This window comes from Maylandia zebra, linkage group LG18 (genome assembly GCF_041146795.1).
Source record: "Maylandia zebra isolate NMK-2024a linkage group LG18, Mzebra_GT3a, whole genome shotgun sequence".
Taxonomy (NCBI): Eukaryota; Metazoa; Chordata; class Actinopteri; order Cichliformes; family Cichlidae; genus Maylandia; species Maylandia zebra.
In genome coordinates, this window is record NC_135184.1 from 21,064,499 (window position 1) to 21,085,230 (window position 20,732).

General features: G+C 41.0%; 3 protein-coding genes across 5 annotated transcripts; 2 read left to right on the forward strand and 1 right to left on the reverse strand.

The window, feature by feature from the left end:
• Nucleotides 1–444: 444 nt before the first annotated feature.
• Nucleotides 445–7,693, forward strand: chrng (cholinergic receptor, nicotinic, gamma). The gene is made up of 12 exons (XM_004542568.3): nucleotides 445–700; nucleotides 2,081–2,217; nucleotides 2,474–2,518; nucleotides 2,611–2,735; nucleotides 3,546–3,701; nucleotides 4,091–4,188; nucleotides 4,314–4,514; nucleotides 6,022–6,136; nucleotides 6,212–6,326; nucleotides 6,430–6,694; nucleotides 6,827–6,960; nucleotides 7,068–7,693. The coding sequence occupies exons 1-12, from the start codon at nucleotides 448–450 to the stop codon at nucleotides 7,281–7,283; spliced, it is 1,860 nt and encodes a 619-aa protein (XP_004542625.2). The 5' UTR covers nucleotides 445–447; the 3' UTR covers nucleotides 7,284–7,693.
• A 294-nt stretch (nucleotides 7,694–7,987) lies between these two features.
• Nucleotides 7,988–16,206, forward strand: LOC101477699 (phospholipid scramblase 1). 2 transcript variants are annotated; one of them, XM_004542566.4, is made up of 8 exons: nucleotides 7,988–8,074; nucleotides 9,131–9,449; nucleotides 9,538–9,615; nucleotides 9,709–9,901; nucleotides 11,628–11,739; nucleotides 11,832–11,931; nucleotides 14,096–14,154; nucleotides 15,834–16,206. In XM_004542566.4, exons 1-8 carry the CDS (start codon nucleotides 8,072–8,074, stop codon nucleotides 15,858–15,860), a joined length of 891 nt encoding a protein of 296 aa, XP_004542623.1. In that variant the 5' UTR covers nucleotides 7,988–8,071; the 3' UTR covers nucleotides 15,861–16,206. The 2 variants fall into 2 exon arrangements, with proteins under 2 accessions (XP_004542623.1, XP_076732414.1); XM_076876299.1 differs by lacking the exon at nucleotides 15,834–16,206 and having other exon boundaries at nucleotides 14,096–14,272.
• On the reverse strand, nucleotides 16,007–20,713 carry eif4e2 (eukaryotic translation initiation factor 4E family member 2). Of its 2 annotated transcripts, none has more exons than XM_004542567.6 (8): nucleotides 20,480–20,713; nucleotides 19,553–19,664; nucleotides 19,099–19,233; nucleotides 18,854–18,958; nucleotides 18,617–18,769; nucleotides 18,385–18,521; nucleotides 17,160–17,237; nucleotides 16,007–17,063 (listed from the first exon to the last, which is right to left on the reverse strand). In XM_004542567.6, exons 1-7 carry the CDS (start codon nucleotides 20,602–20,604, stop codon nucleotides 17,189–17,191), a joined length of 816 nt encoding a protein of 271 aa, XP_004542624.1. In that variant the 5' UTR covers nucleotides 20,605–20,713; the 3' UTR covers nucleotides 16,007–17,063; nucleotides 17,160–17,188. The 2 variants fall into 2 exon arrangements, with proteins under 2 accessions (XP_004542624.1, XP_023010422.1); XM_023154654.3 differs by having other exon boundaries at nucleotides 18,381–18,521.
• Between the last annotated feature and the right edge of the window lie 19 nt (nucleotides 20,714–20,732).

The following is a 20,732-nucleotide window of genomic DNA, read 5'->3' on the forward strand; positions in this document are numbered from 1 at the left end:
AGTGTGTGTATTTTTGTGACAAACATGCACGTACACACACACAAGTCATGACAGGACACAAATGTGCTGGCATCCAGGGCCTGGCCACTCATCACAGACGCTGTGCTGTAAATGGACAAGACTTCCCACCTGTTGTCTTCTCTGCTGTTTGTCAGTTTTTTTTAGTTTCTGGCTTGTTGTGCTCTTTCTCTCTTTAACACCAGATCTGTCTAATCCCTCTGTTGTAAAGAATAGATTTAACTGAGACTATAAAACTGAGAGTTTTAGATATCAGTGCTGGGCCGAGTGTGCTTTGAGTTCATTACAGAGAATTGCGTTCATGTAACTGAGCAACAATAGACGGGTGCACCGAACAGAATTATAATGCGACATGTTTAACACTGGAGGGCAGCCATGGACAGAGTACAATGCTCAAACTATGGGTGTGTGTCTGTGTGACAGCTGGCTATGCCGTGCTGGAAATCCACTTTTGGATTTTACCCTAACAATCACCCAGTCACCAACCCCCAACCTTCAGCCTTCCCGTCAACCCGAGCTTCGACCTCTGGTGGGAAGCACACACGGGTGCCCGAGTCCGTGCGTGTCACATTAGTGGTTGAGGGTTTGTCTGGGACAGCACTGCACAAAGACACGCTGATGGACTTTGGAGCTCCGTGCACTCTGCCACTCTTTATTGGAGTGTTGGTGTTTTGTGCCACAGGTAGGAACACTAAGGAGCCACTGCACAGTTTGAGGGAAGCAGTTTGGGTTTCTTGTTGCTGTGATTTGCATGCTGTTGTTTTTGAAGACCAAAGATGCTGCTGAGTGTTGCTTAGAAACAATATGCTTTTTTTTTTAGCAGTCTATTATTTTCACTAATTCTCACTGTGTTTGCATTCAAACAAAGTGCAGTACACTGAAAAGCACTGATCACCAGACTGTACAGACCATGTGTTGTTGGCATTTTCACTGGTAAATCTCAAAACATCTGTTCTATCTAAAAGATCTAATATACATTTGTCAGTGCACACAGTCCCACTCATTTTGTTATGCTGATACTATACATGTGTTCTCTTTCACAGTCGACTATTAGTCTGGTAACTACATTTTTAAAAAATTATTGAATATTTGAAATATACATTTTAATAGTCATTACTACTTTGTTTTCTCGGGCACCAAAGGACAATTAAAAGCTTTCCTCCATAAGACAGTTTGAAATTGTTTTTAATAACTTTTTTTGTTTTTTGTTATTTTTCCAGTTTGTTAGTAAACTGAAATAATCTTTTGTGCGCTGGTGGTTTTTACAAAACAAATATTTTTATAATGTAGTTGTCTCTTCATTGATCATTTGATTATTACGACAAAGTTTCTCTGGGAAATTAAACTTTGTCAAAACATTCACGAGAGACTGTTTTTACCCGTGCACTTCAGCAGTTTTTTTGTTAGGCTTCCATAATGTTGGGGAGATGAAAGAAGTAAGTAGAGATACCTAATCTTCTGGCTTAATAAGTTCTGAAGCCTACATTTCCCATCATGCAGCTCAATAGCATTTTTAATCAAATGCCCATACCTCCTATATACTAACTTCTTTCATCCAGTTTTTAAAGCAGGCTGTTTGTTAATAATTTTGCCACAAATCGAAACCGCGGTAACCATGTTGTAATCTCAAACGTCACAGTAGAGCTGACGCAACTATGGAGCAAATATTCCTTATGACGAGCAGACAATGCAAGAGATACGATCGAAAAGCTGCGGGCATCATCACATAAACATAAAAATCTCTACACAAGACTTCTGGACTTATTTCAGCACGGATGCTACATCTGCTTCACTTCATAGAAGTTCCATTGTGTCCCCTTGCATTTGTGTCTCTAACAAGTTACAAAAATAAAATCAGATGTACTGGAAGACATCTGGACGTGCCTGAGAAGATCTTGACCAGAAGATCAGTCGAATTCAAATCTTTTACAACTTACTATCTTTATTTGCTGATTCCCACAGCTTTTTGGATTGTCTGGCTATTTTACCTGCTATAAAAATGCGCAGATCGACCCTTTAAATCAACCTGCTTTGTCGTGGCTGTTCATGTTCTTGTGCGCAGCCTCGGCAGCCAACCTTGAAAGGGAGCTGTTTAAGGATTTGATGAAGGGCTACAACAAGAACGTTCGGCCCATGGAGAAGAGTGGAGACATCACTAAAGTCTCCATCAAGATGACGCTCACCAACCTCATCTCTCTGGTGAGTAGAGCTTGTCCTGGTGCGTATGATTAGCCAGTGATGACCCTGACCAAAACCCTAATTCTCACATTAGACAATCAGGATACATCATTTTTATTTTTATTAAATTATTCTCCCAAGCCATGAGCAAAGTCTAAGTGTAATATTTTTGTCTTCAAAACGTAGGACAGGCTAGGGTTAGAGTTGGGTTATCATCTATAATGACCTCAGAGGGTTATTGTCTATGGTTGCAATGTTTACCAAACTGTGTCCTCAGAATGAAAAGGAGGAGGCCCTGACCACCAACGTCTGGATCGAAATGGTAACTTTTGGAGGTCCTTTTTTAGCTTCTTTCAAAAATACCCAGTTTATGCATTCGAAAAGAAGTCAAACCTGCAGTGTTTCTGTGTGTAGCAATGGTGCGACTACAGGCTGAGATGGGACCAGTCACCCAGGTCAGCTCTGTATGGGAACATCACCTCTAGTCTGCGTGTCCCCTCCAAAAGCATCTGGTTGCCTGACATTGTACTGGAGAACAAGTGAGTGAATCCACCTTCAGATATGAATTTTCCATTGAGATATGAGTTTTAATGGTTAGGCAGCCATCATGATACGTCTCTGAGGACTTTTTTGGGCTGTTAGTTGAAGCATTCTAAAATATTAATTAACAATAAATTCATTTTCAGGATAAATGGGAACATTAAAAATGCATTCATACAGTCACCCATCAAATCATAGTTGATTCTGATATTTGTTTATTCAGGAGACCTGTGGGTTAAATCAGGTTTCTCTGGACTAACCAGTCTGCTTAAAGCCTTGTAAATGCACCTAAAGTACTTTGAAAGTAAACCAAACAACATGTGGGAGGCGAAGAAAGCATTCACCAAAGATGTAGCTGCCTTTTTTTTAAACAAAACTTCGGTTCTGTTTTCTTTGAGCTGCACCAACCCTAGTGAAAGGTAAACATTACATCGTGTTTCTAAAATCTCCTTTCCTCTGTGCTCGCCGAGGAGAAGCACAGTGGTGCAAAAATGGAAGCAAAGGGCAGAGTTTAGGTAAAAGAAGTCATGAGTGAACTTCAGATAGCGCTTTCAGGTTCTGCACTCTCACACTGTTAGAGGCAGATTTAGTTTTTAATACTATTGCAATCATTTAAAAACACATATTATCACATTATGATGACAGATGTATTTGTTTCCAGGTAAAGTTTCTCTTATCTAAGATAAACCTACAAGCCTGTACGTGTGAAATCATGAATGAGGCCTGATGTGTGCATGCGTGCACGAATGTATGCAATTAACTGCAGATAAACCATACACCATCTTTCTCATCTTCCTTCTGGTCCGTAGCATTGATGGACATTTTGAGGTAGCTCTTTACTGCAATGCACTGGTGTCTCCTGATGGCTGTGTGTACTGGCTGCCTCCTGCTATTTACCACAGCGCCTGTGCCATCACTGTGAACTATTTTCCCTTCGACTGGCAGAACTGCACCATGGTCTTCCGGTAAGAGATCAGATGGGACTTGATCTGTACAAAACGCAAGCAATCACAAGTCTGTCACCCCCAACCGGTCAAGGGAGATGGTTGTCCCTCCCCCAGCCTGGTGCTGCCGGAGGTATTTTGTTAAAAGGGAGTTTTGCCTTCGAACTGTCACCAAGTGCTTGCTCATCGGGGGTTTTCTCATTGCTGGGGTTTTCTCTGTATTATTATAGGGTCAACCCTTTATGTAATTTCTTCTTATATAAATAAAATTTAATTAAAGGCATGACATGTAAAAAGAATCCAGAGTGTCTAAATCAACAGCAATCAGCTTCCTTCAGTCATGTTACCTTCTTGCTCTTGAAGGTGTTGACTGGTCGACTCTGACCGCATGTTCTGTGCCATGTGTTCAGCTCGCAGACTTACAGCGCCAATGAGATCGAGCTGGTTCTCACAAAAGAAGATGACGTCACATTAGAGTGGGTGGATATCGACCCAGAGGCCTTTACAGGTATTTGAAGAATAGATTTGAAATTAGTGAACACAATAAAGACATCCATTGGTTCATATAAAGAAGAAGAAACTTTTTTTCTTGTGATAAAAGACTATTAAAGACTTTTATTTTGTGTTTTTTAGAGAATGGAGAATGGATTATCAGACACAGACCAGCCAAGAAGGTGATCAACACTCAGTACACCAAAGATGACCTGGAGTATCAGGAGCTGGTCTTCTTTCTTATCATTCAGAGGAAGCCTGTCTTCTACATCATTAACATTATTGCTCCCTGTGTCCTCTTCTCCTCCCTCGGCCTGCTAGTCTACTACTTACCTGCCAAAGGTTCTTCTTCTTACTTTGTGTAAAGTGTGATCATAAACCCATCAGGCATAACATCATGACTATCTGCCTAGTACTGTGGTGGTCCATCTTTTGCTGGACTCCACTAGAGCCCTGAAGGTGTGCTCTGGTATCTGGCACCAAGATGTTAGCAACAGATCCTTTAGTCCTAAAATGTTTCATGGCAGGGCCTCCATGAATTGGACTTGTTTGTCCAGTACATCCTGCAGATCCTCGACTGGACTGAGATCTGGGGAATTTGGAGGCCAAGTCAACACCTCAAACCTGTTCTTGTGCTCCTCAAAGTATTCCTGAAACATTTGTGTCAGGAAGCACTATCCTGCTGAACGAGGCCACAGCCATCAGGGGATACTGTTTCCATGAAAGCTTTTTCATGGTCTGCAACAATCTTTACATAGGTGGTATATGTCAAAGTAACATCCACATGGATGGCAAGACCCAAGGTTTCCCAGCAGAACATTGCTCAAAGCATAACACTGCCTCCACCAGCTCACCTTCTTCCCATAGTGCATCTTGGTGCCAGGTGTTTCCCAGGTAAGTGATGCACACACACCCGGCCGTCCACGTGATGTAAAAGAAAAAGTGATTCATCACACATGGCCACCTTTTTCTATTGCTCTGTGATCCAGTTCTGACGTGCACATGCCCATTAGACTGGGGGCATCATGCAGCTATGCAATGCTTCTTCCTTTTAAAAGGGAGTTTTGCCTTCCCACTGGCACCAAGTGCTTGCTCATAGGGCGTTGTCTGATTGTTGGGGTTTTCTTTGTATAATTGCAGGGTCTTTACAATTAAAGCACATTGAGGCGACTGTTGTTGTAATTGCAATATAAATAAAATGTATTTGAATTGAACTGTAAGGAATTTTGGAGTGAATATGTAGGTCTGAAGCCCCATATGCAACAAGCTACAATGGACTGTGCATTCTAACACTTTTCTATCAGAACCAGCATGAACTTCTTCTGCAGTTTGAACTACAGGAGCTCGTCTGCTGGATTGGACCCCACGAGCCAGCCTTTGCTGCCCATGTGTCAGTGAGCCTTGGCTGCCTATGACCTTGTTGCTGGTTCACCACTGTTTCTTCCCTGGACCACATTTGGTCTGCAGACCAGTAACAACTCATAAGAGCTGCAAAATATGAGATGCTCTGACCCAGTCGTTTAGCCATCACAATTTGGCCCTTGTCAAACTTGCTCAAATCCTCATGCTTGCACATTTTTCCTGCTTCTAACCTCAACTTTGAAGACAAAAAGTTTACTTGGTCCCTAATATAGCCCATCCACTAACAGGTGCCATGATGAAGACATAATTAGTGTTATTCACTTTACCTGTCATAATGTTGTGCCTGTTGATGTACGTAGACAGTGAGTCAGGATTTTATTCATACTTTGACCTATGATCATAGAAATACAGTGACGATCTAGCCGTTGATGCATACATTAGGTCAAAACTGCACCACCCTGACTGAGTGCTGGTTTTGGTTTTACAGCTGGTGGTCAGAAGTGCACCATGTCTATTGTGACTCTTCTGGGCCAGACTGTGTTCCTCTTCCTCATTGCTAAGAAGGTTCCAGAGACTTCTCAAGCGGTGCCTCTTATTGGAAAGTAAGCGGCTGATTTTCAGATTTCAGCTCAGAGTTTTAGGTTTGTGTTGAAAATGATACGAACATTTGACCGCAGGTATCTGATGTTTGTGATGTCGGTGACCACCATGGTAGTGATAAACAGTGTCGTAGTCCTCAACGTATCCCTGAGAACCCCAAACACTCACAAAATGGCAGACAAAGTCCGGAAGGTGAGGCTGTGTCTGAATCATTTGAATATCTTTTAAAGCTGCTCAATGAAGGGAACACGTCTATTTAGCTGTGATTTCATCTTAAACACCGTGTCACCCTCAGATCTTCCTAAACATCCTGCCTCGCCTACTTAGGATGCAGATGCAACCCTGGACACCAAACGCCGGCCATGCATCAGAAATGAGAAATGGTGAAACTGTGTCTGCAGGCAGGAATGGTGTCCACCTGGTTCCCTGCCGTCGCCGCAGCTCTATCACTGTCATCACTAAGGCGGAGGAATACGTAATGAAAACAGCTCGGTCTGAGCTCATGTTTGACAAACTCAGAGGGAGAAATGGATTGATGAAATCAGTGCTGGAGAAGCTACGTAAGTATTTGAAAGAGTTTGTTACACATTCTTTTTAAATTATTTGTAAAACTTTTGACAGTTTAGGTTATCCTTTGAAATGCATAAATATAACACGTAAATATATGGCTTTTTGTGAATATATGACTCCAGATGATGGGCTGGAGGGGGGTACAGCACAGCACCTTGTTAATAGTCTAGCAAAGGCCAGTCCAGAGCTGAAGCAGTGTGTGGTCTCCTGCAAACACATCGCTGAGACTGCAAGACAGCAGAATGACTTCCAGAGTGTATGCTTAACCATTTTACTCTTTGCACATTTGCAATGGACATTTAGATGAGGTCTTAGTTGGGAATGCCAGAGCTAATAGCAATGTATCATCTCACTCAACCGCAGGAAAATGAAGAATGGTTCCTGGTTGCCCGTGTCATCGACAGGGTCTGCTTTATTGTCATGGTGTTGGTGTTTTTTATCGGCACTGTTGGCATCTTCTTGATGGGCCACTTCAACCAGCCGCCCTCTACACCTTTTCCTGGGGATCCAAAGAAGTATCTCCCTCCACTACACAACATTACTGCTGTAGCAGGAATGGAAACAAACGCCTTAGGGTGAACCAGGGAGAAAATGTTTGATGTTATCACTTTAGCCAGAGTGAGAATCTGACAGCCTTCATTAGTGATCTTTCACTAATGACTATGATACAAAGAATGGAGAAGATGCAGCTGTATGTGTTTTCTGCACAGGTGCCTGCTGTGGGGCTGCGGACGATCACAGAAGCAAGTACAATCCACTGCACCATTGTGTGAATGCATACTGTATCAGCTGTCCTGGCTGTTGAGATTGTTTGTGTTGCATTTAATGCTGTAGAAGATGGTCTCCTTACTTACATCTCAGTGTTTGCTCTAAGTGCTGTTCATTTTTAACAAAACTATGGGCACAAGCCACGAGACATGGTGTCGACCACAGATTTCATTCGTTGTACGAGAATCTTTCTTTTTATCAATAAAAGCATTTTAATTGTATGATTTTTGTGACTGAGTCATTTTTGAGGCCAGTGGAAAGTTTCGGCCCCCACCCCTCCACTCCCAAACCTGCCACTGAAGCACAAATATCCTGCACAGCCCCCCTCCTCTAGAAGCATTTCAATTACATGACTGAGTGGTGCCTTTCTACCCCAACAAAAGGCAGATCCGGCTGGTTGGGATGGAAACAGAGTCGTTTTGAGATGGAGCTGAAGTCCGAAAACACTCACAAAGCCAAACACTGCTATGTGAATAGCCACACAAACACACGGGGGGTAAGAAGGCTTAGTCCCTCCAGATAATGATAACTCATGAAGGCTCGCCTGGTTTCTTGCTCGTAACACTTAGATGATCCGAGTCTGTGGAGGGTGAACACTGATGGTAAGCAGGCCTGTGATGCTCTTTTGTGCTGTTTTCTTTCTTTCTAATCTCTTATTGGAAATACATGATAAGTAAAGGCTCCAGGAAGATCTTAGCCAGTATAGAAACTCTTGAGCTATCAATGTTTATACAAGGGAGCTTCGGTTTGATGCTGTGAGCTGCTACTCGCAGCTGCAGGCTGGGTGAGACAGGAATATTAACGTGTGATCTGAATGTGAAAAAGTATTAAGCTATTGCAAGGAGGATGTTAATATTGATACCAGGGAACTGCCAAGAAACACAGTACAGGAGAAGGAAAGCTCCTTTTTTCCCCTATCAAACTTTTGATCACAACATAAAAATTTATTAAATTTTAAATTACAAGCTTACATGATAAAGATCTATTTGCTATGATTTTGAGACCGTTTTAGTGGATGTTTTATCATTTTGTCAGATTAATATTTAGTATTTAAGGCACAACACCAGCTCCAAAAAGTTGTGATGCAATTGTTTGAAAATCTGATAAACCTACATTTTCTTAACAATAGAACAATGAAAACATATCAAACGTTTAAACTGAGAAAATGGCTCCGAAAATTGGGGTGGGCAAAAGGCTGGGAAAGTAAGTGGTACTCAAAGGAAACAGCTGGAGGAACATTTTACAACTAATTAGGTTAATTGCACCATTAAACAAAAATATGACAAAGATCCAGCAGTGCTGAGCAGATATGATCGTAGCTTTTCTAAAAGTGCAGCAGGTGGTCTTCTCAGTACCCAGATGTCTACCGGCTGTTATTAAAAGAAGGGGGGATGCTACACAGGGTAAACATGGCCCTGCTCACAGCTTTTTTAATACATGTTGCTGCCATGTTCTGTTTTTATTTACATTTTACACACTTTCACAACTTTTGGGGGAATTTGGTTTGTAAATAATGAAAGATGTGTGTGGATTTTCTTCTTTAAGCACCTACTATACTTTATTTAAGTAACTTGCTTGCAGCCTATAGACTGGGTATGAGTTAAAGCATCCATCCTTCAAATGTTTTCTTTAAGGTTTCGGTATGATTCATTTTTCAGTTTGAGACCATGTCAGCCGTGATGAATCAGCCTCTTCCCTTTGGACGACTTGAGCGAGAGAAGCACATTCACATGGTCTTCAGGGCTTTTCACAACCGCTGTGGACCCTCTTGTGAGTGCCAGACTCAAAGCACTCCACCCAAATCCCACCAAATGCCTCCTGACCTGGAATCTGAAGAGCAGCTTTTGGGCCAGACTGCTGAGAATGGCTTGATTCAGCCACCGGTGAAGAAGACTGGTAGTGCAGTGAGATCATGCTTTATGTCTGTGCTGGAAACTGCTAGTGAGATTCATATCACTGCCAAGCCAGAGCTGCAAGGTGAGGAGGACTACTTTTTTCTTTTACATAAAACAGGACTCTTGTTTAGATGTGTGTGCGTTAAGAAAATACCACATCCTGACTGCAGGTCCTCAGTGTGTTTCTAGGAGGATCTATAACATCACTACAGAAGGCAACAGGTCACAGTCATTTGTGGCTGTGGAAGGTATTTGTCCCGTTCCACCACGTGTCTTACTCTTATAACTACTGATGTTTTTCAGCATATTCTCAGCATTTGTTCTCTTCTCCCTCCTCTTAGAGAGCTCCTGTGTGTGTCTGCAGTGCTGTGGTCCAGCTCGGGCCTACACCCTGAAAGGCTTTGACAGTGAGGGCAGTCAGGTCTTTTATTTTGAAAGGCCCCTTAGGGTGGACGCCTGTTGCCTTGGCTGCTGCCTGATGGAGATGAGAGCGTACACACCTCAAAACCATCTCATTGGCACCGTACATCAGAGGTAGGAAACTTGTTCATTCCTTGGTGTATATATGTTCCTACTAAACGCTGATGAGTTTGTTTCCTTATGTTGCTCAGTAGTTCTAAACTACATGTGATCAAGCCACACTTAGGCTTATATAACTCACTTCTGTTGTTATAATGAGAGTGAATATATAGGTAGGTACTGTAGGTAAGTAGGTAAAGTTAGTGGTGAAGATTTATATTAAGGAGACATACTTCATACATGAGCCTCTTTAGCTTCTCTGAGAAATCTAATGAACTGAATTTTACAAACTACTGGCCTTTGGTTAATGGGTTAACAAAAATTATAAACATAAATATAATTATGTCTGAAGGAGTCCACAGAAGTCTTTAGTCTGCACTCATTCATTTCAGTTTTATTTATATTGCCTATTTACAACAACAGTCACCTCAAAGCACTTTACATTGTAGGGTAAAGACCCAACAATATTAGAAAGAAACCCTAACGAGCAGATGACCCCCTTGTGAGCAAGCAGTTGGCGACACAGGGAAGGAAAAGCTCTCTTAAAAGGGAGAAACCTCTGGGAGAACCTGGCTCAGAGTCCAGCCCTAACTATAAGTTGATTAGAAAGGAACATTTTAAACCTCAATCTGCTCTATTGGGGTTATATGGTACTATGATGTCTTTCAGATAAAAGGGGGCCTGATTATTCAAGATCTTGTATGTGATCAGAAAGATTTTAAATTTGATTCAGAATTTAACAGGGAGCCAATGAAGAGAAACCAGTATGGGAGAAATATGCTTTCTCTTTCTAGTCCCTGTCAGTACCTAGGTCCTGTCATCATTTTGACAGGACCTAGGTACTGTCAAAAAGACAGTCTTTCAGGGAACTTTTAGAAGAATCTGATAATAATGGGTTACAGCAGTCCAGCCTAGAAGTAAGGAACTAGTCTGGATAAAATGGTTGTTTTGTGGATCATTTGAGTTTGAAGAATAACATTCACATAGTATATTTTTTTCTTATTATTATTACTATAATTTTACATTTTTAATTTGGGTGAACAAACACCAGTAGCATTTTATACTGTCAGACTAAACACTTCGCATGTGAGCCTTTTTCCATGTCATTCAAGGCCTGGGACCACACTGGCCTAGATGCTCAGGCCTGTCTGTAAATAGCAGTCGGGGCCTTTCCTGTTCTGAACAGGCTGAGTGTAATATAAACCTGGGATGGTTAATGCACAGCACAGCTGTCTGCACACCAAAAACACACCAACAGAGCTGGCGTGGGCTCGTAGGGGAAGGAATGCGACATCCTTCCTAATGGGAATGTTGGCCAATGGCATGGCAGGCTCACGGCTCTTCTGTCGTCAACCCAAAATACTTCCTTCTTCATCTGTCCTAAATCTGACTCCAGGGTTAGCGGGGGTGTCTTTGCGTGTCAAATTTAGAGTTTTCCAGAAGCGACAGTCGGTGAAGTTGTGCCCAATTAGGACTGGCCTGGCAGAGGTTTCAGTGACCAGAGTTCGACTTGGTATAAATATTCTCTCAGTTGTGCTCTAATAAAGCATGTCCCAAATTGAACTCTTCTGACACCGAGCAAACAATTGCTTTGGTGCTGCAGAATCATGACAGCTGAAAATGCAATCATCCAACCATCAAGACTGGACTGCGCCTCTGTGTGAAGCACTGGCCAGTCTCTTTGCCAGGAGGCTTAGTGCACGGTTACTGAGTTGCTGTGTGTTGGTGACCATGTTTTCAGGTGGAGCATGTTTACGCCCCTCCTGGAGGTCTGCGCTTCAGGAGGGGCGTCTACCATCAGAATCCAGGGCTCCTGCTGTCCATGCCGTTGCTTCTCCAACCAACAATTCCAGGTAGGAATATTTATAACTCATAAAAGTATATGTGTGACTGAAAAGTGTAACATTGCAGTAGTGCTTTCATGCAGTTTTAAATTATACACTAGATTGTCTCCAACATTGGTGAGGAAATAGGCACGATATGGAAGAAATGGCCTGGCTTCAACGAAGAACACAACATGGACCATGAATACTTTGGGCTGGAGGGTGAGTTCTACCTCAGTAAATTACATTCCTAATTTGTCTTTGACAGGATGCCAGAGAACATTTACCTTTCCCAAAGTTTAGTTTCGGACCAAGTTTACTTTAATCGACCTCTTCAGATCTGATACTTTTATTTACTGAACAGATAAGAAACATGACTGAAAGAAAAACAACAGACCAATATAATAAAGCGCACTAACCGGATACCTTATTAGGTACACCTCGCTAGTACTAAACTGCAGTATATTTTGCCTTCAGAGGTGCTTTAAGTCTTTGTGCCAGAGACTCGACAAGTTGCTGCAAACACCCCTCAGAGACTTTGGTCTATCATGACATGACAGTATCACACAGTTGGAACAGAAGTTTTGGCTGCACATTCATGATGTGAATCTCCTTTTCCATCACATCCCAAAGTTACTCCATTACATTGAGGCCTGGTGACTGGAGGCCATTGGAGCACAGTGAGCTCACTGTCACATTAAAAACAAAACAAACAGTTTGCACTTTCAGACATGGTGCCATCAGAAGATGTGTACACTGTGCTTATAAAGGGATGGACGCAGTCAGAAACAATACTCAGGTAGGCTGTGGTGTTTAAATGCTGTTTATACTAAGTCCAAAGAGTGCCAAGAAAATATTTGGCACACCATTACACCACCAGGAGCCTGAACCATTTATACAAGGCAAGATGGATCGATGACTCCACACTGTTCATTTTAAATTCTGAAACAACTGAATGTTGCAGCAGAAATCAACAACATTCAGTTTTATTCATAGCACCAAACCTCAACAACAGTCACCTCAATGCACTTCTTGTTCATAGCTGACAGGAGTGGCACCCAGTGTGGTCTGCTGTAGCTCTGCTAGGTATGCAAGAGCATGCCTGATGTATTGTGCATTCAGACACTGTCTTCTGCATACGTTGGCTGCAACTCTGTTTAGAAAAGTGCTATATAACTTTAATAATAAAGTTAGTATTATTTGACTTTGTGTTGCCTTCCTGTCAGCTTGAAGCAATCTGCTCATTCTCCTCTGACATCTTGCATCAACAAGGCACTTTTAACTTTAACGTCAGTGGATCGTCTTCATCACAACCACATGCCTAAAAGCTTCGAGCTGCTGGCATGTGATTAGTAGGGGTGGGGAAAAAAATCGATACTGTGTAGTATCGTGATATTTTGTTTGCTAATAATGTATCGATACAGGGACAGCAGAAATCGATATTTTGTTACAAAAAAAGTTTGTGGAATGGAACATGCTCTGACTTCAGAGCATGTTGATCCTTTTTCTGAGCCAGAATCCTGACATTACTTCACTGTCCAAATGTGTTTAACTTTTTTTGGCAGCAATAAACATGACAGTTTACTTATTTTAATTTAAGACACGTTTTATTTTAATTAAGTTTAAAACTTTATTTAATGTAAAATTATATTTTGTTTTAATTTACTTTCAAATTCTTCAGTTGCTGAATGGGCTGCATAGTTTTCATAAATTTCATAGTTCAGAATAGCTATAATTGTACCAGATGGTTGCATTCAGTTAAGTTGGACTAGACTGTAATACAAACCGTTCAGTTTGTCAACAATAAAACTGACTGAAATGAGAGAAAGACTGAGTGTGAGACTTTGATATTAGATAAAATGAATATTGATAAAGTTTACCTGTATGTACAGAATCTGAATATATTTAAAAATATTTTTTTTAAAATTGCAATAATATCGTATCATATTGTGCGTTAAGTGTTGTGATAATATCGTATCGTGGGTTAAGTGTTGTGATAATATCGTATCATATTGTGCGTTAAGTGTTGTGATAATATCGTATTGTGGGATGTATGGTGATTCCCACCTCTAGTGATTAGCTGGTCAGATTTGTGTTAACAAGCAGCCAAACAGGTGTACCTAATAAAGTCACCGGTGAATGCTTTTAATTTATAAAAAATAAATGGAAAAAAAGACTGTTCCATGATATTTACAGGGACATCAACTAACACCACTAGATTGTTTTTTTTTTTAAAAAGAAAAAGATAATTGCCAAACATTAACTGCATCTCTCTGGCTAGTATCAGACTTCTTTAACATTTCTAAGTATACCAAAGTCACAAACATAGTTTATTATTTAATCACGGCTTTAGTACAACTGTATGTATTCTATTTTCATCTTCTAGTTCCACTCAGTATGGAGTCACACACCAAACTCCTCCTCCTGGCAGCCACTTTCCTGTTGGTAAGCACGTGTGTCCATCAGTGGGAAGATGTTCTGTCATACACAATATAATTATACCTTTCCCAAAGTTTCTACCTCAGACTTTGAAGACTTAGTTGCAAGTATGTGTTATGAATAAATTAGCTTACTTATGAATAAACATTCAGCAACAGTTTTATCTGTTCATTCATACTTACTTCAAACAGCAGCTAACAATTTTAATTTCATTCTATAATTTTAGTGAATAACTTATATATTTGTAATTTTAGGTAATGATTTCAACTGTTAATCATATTAATATAAAAGTAAATTTAGCTAACAGTATCATTGGTCCATCTGTACTGGTGGTTGCTTTGAAGACAAGGACCAGGTCTGCAACCACTCACAGTCAGCTGCTGTCTTCAAAATGACTTTTGTGCATTAATACATCAATAAAACCACAATAAGACAGAATCTGCATACTCTGTGACTGAATGGAGGTCAAATTGGCAATAAGATGCAATATGTCTAGAAGACAAGTTCCTTCCCACCCGGCAATCTTGGCAATCGTCTCATGATCACTGACACGCTCCATCTCTTGGTAAGCAGCTGGTCATTACAAATACCTTTAATTTTTATTTTATTTTTTTTAAATGCTTTGATAAAGGTTTTTGTTTTTTGTTTTTTAAGTTGCAAGGAGGTTTCTCCTATTTTCACTCTAGTTTGACTGAGTAATTATTAAACATATGCCCTCCTTATTTGATGTTTTTTTCTTTTTAATTTTCCTAAATGCTTTTGGTCCGGATTGGATCCTTTGGTAGGGCCAATCTGGCCCCCAGGTTGTATGTTTGACATCCCTGCCTTGGGATCATTGTATACTAACTGGAAATCAGCGGTTCAGTATAAAAATCAGGACACTATATTAAGATGATCCCAGATGGGTGCACTGTAATATTAGAATATAATATTTGATGTATTGGCTCGTAAGGAGCCTTTCACGATTTGGTTTAATTGGAACTTGCATTACAACTGGAGATCATAATTTATATTGATGTTACATGCAAACAACCAACATGTTTACATGTAACAAAAGCAACATTTTGATGTGTGGGATCTTCCTCGGGTATCAATCGCAAGCATCAAAAATCTGCTTATGTAAAGATTCTTTAAGGAGTAAATTATTACTTTGAGCCAAAAAGTGTTCAGACCGTTCTTCTCCCCCCCCGTTGCACACTTGCTTTCTTTCTCTAAAAAACATAAAAAGCATACATAAAGAAGACATTTTAATACAAAGAAAAACTAACACGTAGCACAGTGGTTAGCACTGTGGCCGCACAGCAAGAAGGTCCTGAGTTCAATTCCAACATCAGGCCGGGGTCTTTCTGTGTGGAGTTTGCATGTTCTCCCCGCGTTTGCGTGGGTTCTCTCCGGGTACTCTGGCTTCCTCCCACCATCCAAAGACACGCAGCTTGTGGGGATAGGTTAATTGGATAATTCAAATTGTCACTAGGTGTGAATGTGAGTACGAATGGTTGTCTGTCCCTGTGTGTTGGCCCTGTGACAGACTGGCGACCTGTCCAGAGCGTACCCCGCCTCTCGCCCTATGACAGCTGGGATAGGCTCCAGCGCCCCCCCACGACCCTGAAAAGGATAAGCGGAAGCGAATAGATGGATGGAAAAACTAACACTGTTTCTAACCTGTCTGAATGATTTCTCTGCAGAATCATATGTTTTTTGAAATGAGCTGACCAGCATCATCACATGATTTACAGACCAACGGGCACCCAAGCTTCCCGGTCTGGGAAGAAAGAAGAGCGGATAAAGAGGAATCTCGGCTTCTTGCAAACTCCACAGCTTCAGTTCCAGCGTTTATAAAAGAAAAATGGCACTAAACCATCTTTAGCAGCAGATGCATATTTACCATTTATTGCTATAATCCATCAGGTGTACATCCAACAGTGTTTCCTCGCTTTCCACACACTCACACACACACCTGCATCCATCATCACAATAACAAATAAGGGCAGCATTACAGTTTTTCAACAAACTGTAGGCTCTTTCTTAACATATTAAAAAAAACAAAAAAACAAAAAAGCTCCCCAGGATAAAAACTGTAACAGACCCTGGGCCCCGTTTTCTTTCGTGGACTACAAAATGGAAAAGGAGTGAATATCAGTGTTTCAGGACTCCTATACACCTTTAACATTAAAGCAGAGCCCTTCCTTTAAAAGGTGGGGTAAAGAAAGGAGAAGGCAGGGAAGGGAAACCTGGTTCAGGTCGGGCTTGAGGCCAGGCACAGTGATTTAGGCAGCTTGGCAGTTCATTCTAAAGATGCCGGTTATAGAAACCTGCCCAACACAGGATCCTCATCCTTTGGGATACAACTTTTTAAAAATCGTATTAAGTGATCTTTGATGTGGATTGCATTTAAACATTAATATTTGTTCTAGTCCAAAATGACCAGAGGAATTGTAGTTAAAATACAGCACTGTGTTATAATAACCCTGTTTGAGTCCCAATAAAACTGATTAGCACACCTATTTTAACAGCAGGTGAAATGTCACGTTAAGCAATAAAATCATATAGAGTACAACTGATTCTGTTGTATTTAAAGCACACTTTGTCGAGCGTTCATGACCAGAACAGCCCACACCAGTCACTCACTGGTTAAAAGATGTTACAACTTGCATTACTAAAAAAGAAAAAAAGAAAAAAAAGAAACAAAACTGTAATTTCCTCTTCCAGTTGATTAAAATCACCTCTTTCATAGACCTGTTTCAGTGTTCTGTTGAAAGGCTTTTCTGTTCATTTCCAATTTGACACAAAGACCCAACGGTCTCCTGGCCTCGGTCCCCGACTTTTGCTCTGTCTTCGCATTACGCAGTGCCAATCCACGCAGAGCTGCCCTTCTCTGGACTCGGCTTCCCCCAACACATCCCGTATGCACACACCTGCACACCGCAAACAGAGACCACATCAGTAGAGTCTAACTACATCACACAGGTTGTGTTGTTGTTCATGTGAAATCCCACAGCAGGAGTTCTTACTCTTCGCTGAGCATCTCGGTGACGGGGGGCTAACGTCCTCCGCTAGCATTCACCAGACCATGGAAGTCTTCCCATGCTCTGCAAACAGAGGAGGATGCAGTAAATTATAATTCGCAGTAAAAAGCATAAAGAAATAATTATTTTCCTTGAAGAATCGTAAGCCCATCAGTTAACTGAATGAGAGCTTTAGATGGGGAAAAAAATAGTTGTATTCACAGTTACCAAAAACTAATGATGAAAATAAAAAATTTAGGCTTAGCTTTATGAGCTAAAGCTGCCAAAATAAAGAAATATACTAACAGAGGTCATTTCAATATCATAAAGATTTATACAGGCCATGTTAGAATGAATGGGACTTGTTATTCTTAGCTCCATACTGGTATTTCTAGACTTTACTAGAGAAGCTTTGCACGATTCAGAGCTCAAAATAATCCCTGTGCATCTTTTCTGTGCCTTCGTGCAGAAGAAGTTGGTCTTTTAGCTTTTTATCCTTTCTTTGGACAGGCTGGCCATTATAAACAGAAGTTTTTAACAACGTGTGTCAAGAACATCCCCATCTCATTAATATCAAGCGCCAAGCGAAAAAAAAAAATGGAGCAACAACATCTACATGAGGATATAGAGATTGTGTAAAAGGACTTGAAAGCCATCATACTAGGCATTCACACTCAAAGCTACAAAGGACAAACATGGACACAGAACTAGTTGTTTTTTTCCCCAAAGCATGAAAATGGGAACAAAAGGCAGAACTGAGTTCTTGTATACTGAAGAAATACTGACTCAAGGTTAAGACTGCAATGGAAAACCATTATAATCAGTTAAATGGGCATTTGTTTCACTCTCTAATGAACTAATAGAAAAATATGGGAGTTTGTAAAATTATATTAGTATATAGACGTGCACAAGATATGTGGTTATGTGTACAGTTATACATTTCAATTTGGAATAATACTTCAAACAATAAAATAAAACATTTTGATAATTGTGTTTGTTATTTCTCCCTTAAAATCCAAACATACTGTCAAAATAAAAATCTAACTTACAGAAAACCATCATCTTATCACCCGAGCATGTTAAAAACAAGCCATTAAAAAGGCAACATGTAAGTGTACTCTCTCGTTGCCTCTTTGGTTGGAAAATGTGTGTGAGCATGCAGGTTTATGGAATGAGCTGAAGAGAAAGGAAAGCTGGAGAAGAAAATAAAAAAAGGAGAAGACATACATACTTAATGCTGTCTGTGTGTGTCTTGTACTCCATGATGGTGTTGGGGGGCAGGTTGAGGACTCTGCGCAGGGTGTCTCTGATGCGGGCGGTGGTCCCCTGGTCACTGGCTGTTTTGTTCCAGATGGAGATGATGTCCTCCTGGCGAGAAGCAGCATGAAGAGGAGGCATGTGTGAGCGTTAGGTCAGGCAGTTAGTGACCATGTGCAACCGAGTGTGTCTGCTTTTGGCAATACCTGGAAGCGTACTGACACCACAGCCCCACAGATTTCCTCTCCTACCATGAACTGTTCTCCGAGCATAGCCAGGATCAGGTTCTCCCAGCATCGAGACGCCAGGCCTTTTCTCAGACGAATGATCCACTTCCCACCCATCTTATTAGCATCATCCTAAACATACACAATTTCAGATCAGGCCTTTCACGCATAACCAAACAACCAGAGCAAATAGAGGATATCAGCCAGTGTGTTTACCTCCCACATGGGTTTAATGCCTTCTTTGAAGAGGTGGAAGTCACTATGACCTGTCAGATCGCCAGGTCGGATCATGTGACTATAGAAACGCCAAAATTGCTCCACCTGGGATGGACAATTGTAATAATTAGTGGAAAACAAGTCAATATGTGGAGTGTGCAGCTCTGCACGGGCACATAAACAAAAGGAAAAGTGCACTGGCTCCTGTTTTAAGCCATATAAAGATGTGATGAGGAGCGACAGACCGAAGCAAAGCTGCCAATTTGTTTGATGTTCTGTTCGTAGCTCTGAGTGCTGGCTGGTCTCCCTGGGGTGCGTCTGGAGTACCAAAAGGTGTAATTGTACTGGAGAGGGTGTTCTCCTGCTCCTGGCACCACCATCTGCCGGAAATGAGAGAGTAACTTGTACAGCTCATTGACATATTAACTTTATACAGACTCAGAGCTATAATTTGTCATTTTGCCTCTGTACACCACCAAAGCGGATTTTAAATCGAATAATTAACATGTGATTAAAGTGCAGACTTTTTGCTTTAATTTAAGAGGTTCTTCAAAAATTATATTTACTGTTTAATTCATTTCCAGATGTTCAAAATTTTATAGTTTAACAAACAAGCCAAAACTAAAGAAACTGTACCTTTGTTCAACAAATAGTAGCACAATCTGCACATACATCTGTGTAAGACTTTAGCGGCCTCACTTTTTTCTTGGAAGTGTTCTGCTCCTTCTCTTCATCTTCGTTTTTTTCCTTCTCACCGTCTTTCGGTGAGCCTTGGTCCTGGTCGTGGTCTCCGCTGTCATCGTCTTTCAGACTACAATCGAGGGAAATGCAATCAATATTTGAAATCAAAAGGGACTTTACACCTGTTGTCAGGTAACAGCCCTTTTCATTTTAACTCCTTTTACAGAGTGTTTTAAATCAAATCTTTTGTCATTTTGTTACCCAGTCTGTTGGCGTTATACCGTCTTACAGCAACCAGTATCTAAATTATTCAGTTGTGCCCTCATCCTGGTCAACACATCAGAAATACAAGAAAAAAAATTAACACAAACTATATCCTCGACGAATAGAAGATTTGCAGTATGGCTGCTGTATTCATTTAGGGCAACTTAACCCAATAAACCTGCAACTGATGCATTTTAAAGTTGTGGCCTGCAAACATGCGCTCTGTGCTAATCTTAAACTACGGTCACTATTAATAAGAGCTCTCTGCGTGTAACAGTGTCTCTCCAGTTTCCTGCATTTATTGGCCACGCGAGTCTAATTTGTGACCGGCCTCTACGCGCCTCTCCCCGCCTCTCAGTTAACTACCACACCGAGGATTCGAGGCCTATCCGCCTTCCTCCAGGCCAAGCTAACAGCTAACAACACTGAAATTCTTCATCAAAAAGCACCATTTACTCACAGGTATTGCTCCCTTTCTTTTTAAAAGCGCGTGTAGGTGTTGCCCTCGCACTCCTGTTCTTTTATTAACTCACAGAATTCATGCAAAAACATATAATAAAGCTGACACACCTCTCACACACGCAAACCACGGTCAGCTTACGTTACCCTCCCCAGTGAGTTCACAGTAGCGACCGACGAGACCGCTCTCTGGATATTCAGCGAAATGTTTTAAATACTCACGCGTCAAATTTGTTGTTCATTATTTTGTAGATAGGAGTCTTTTCGGAGTCCGACCACAGCCTCCTGAATCCCGCAGCAAGTGACGGCGACGCGCACAGCAGCGGTTTAGTGGACGCGCATGCCATGTATCGATCTTAGTGATGAGCACGAAAAGGTCAAAGGTGAGCCACATCTTTACTATCAAGCATGTGCTCATTTATACTTAATTGAAATGTGCATTAAAATAAATAAGTAATTAAGAAATATGCATACA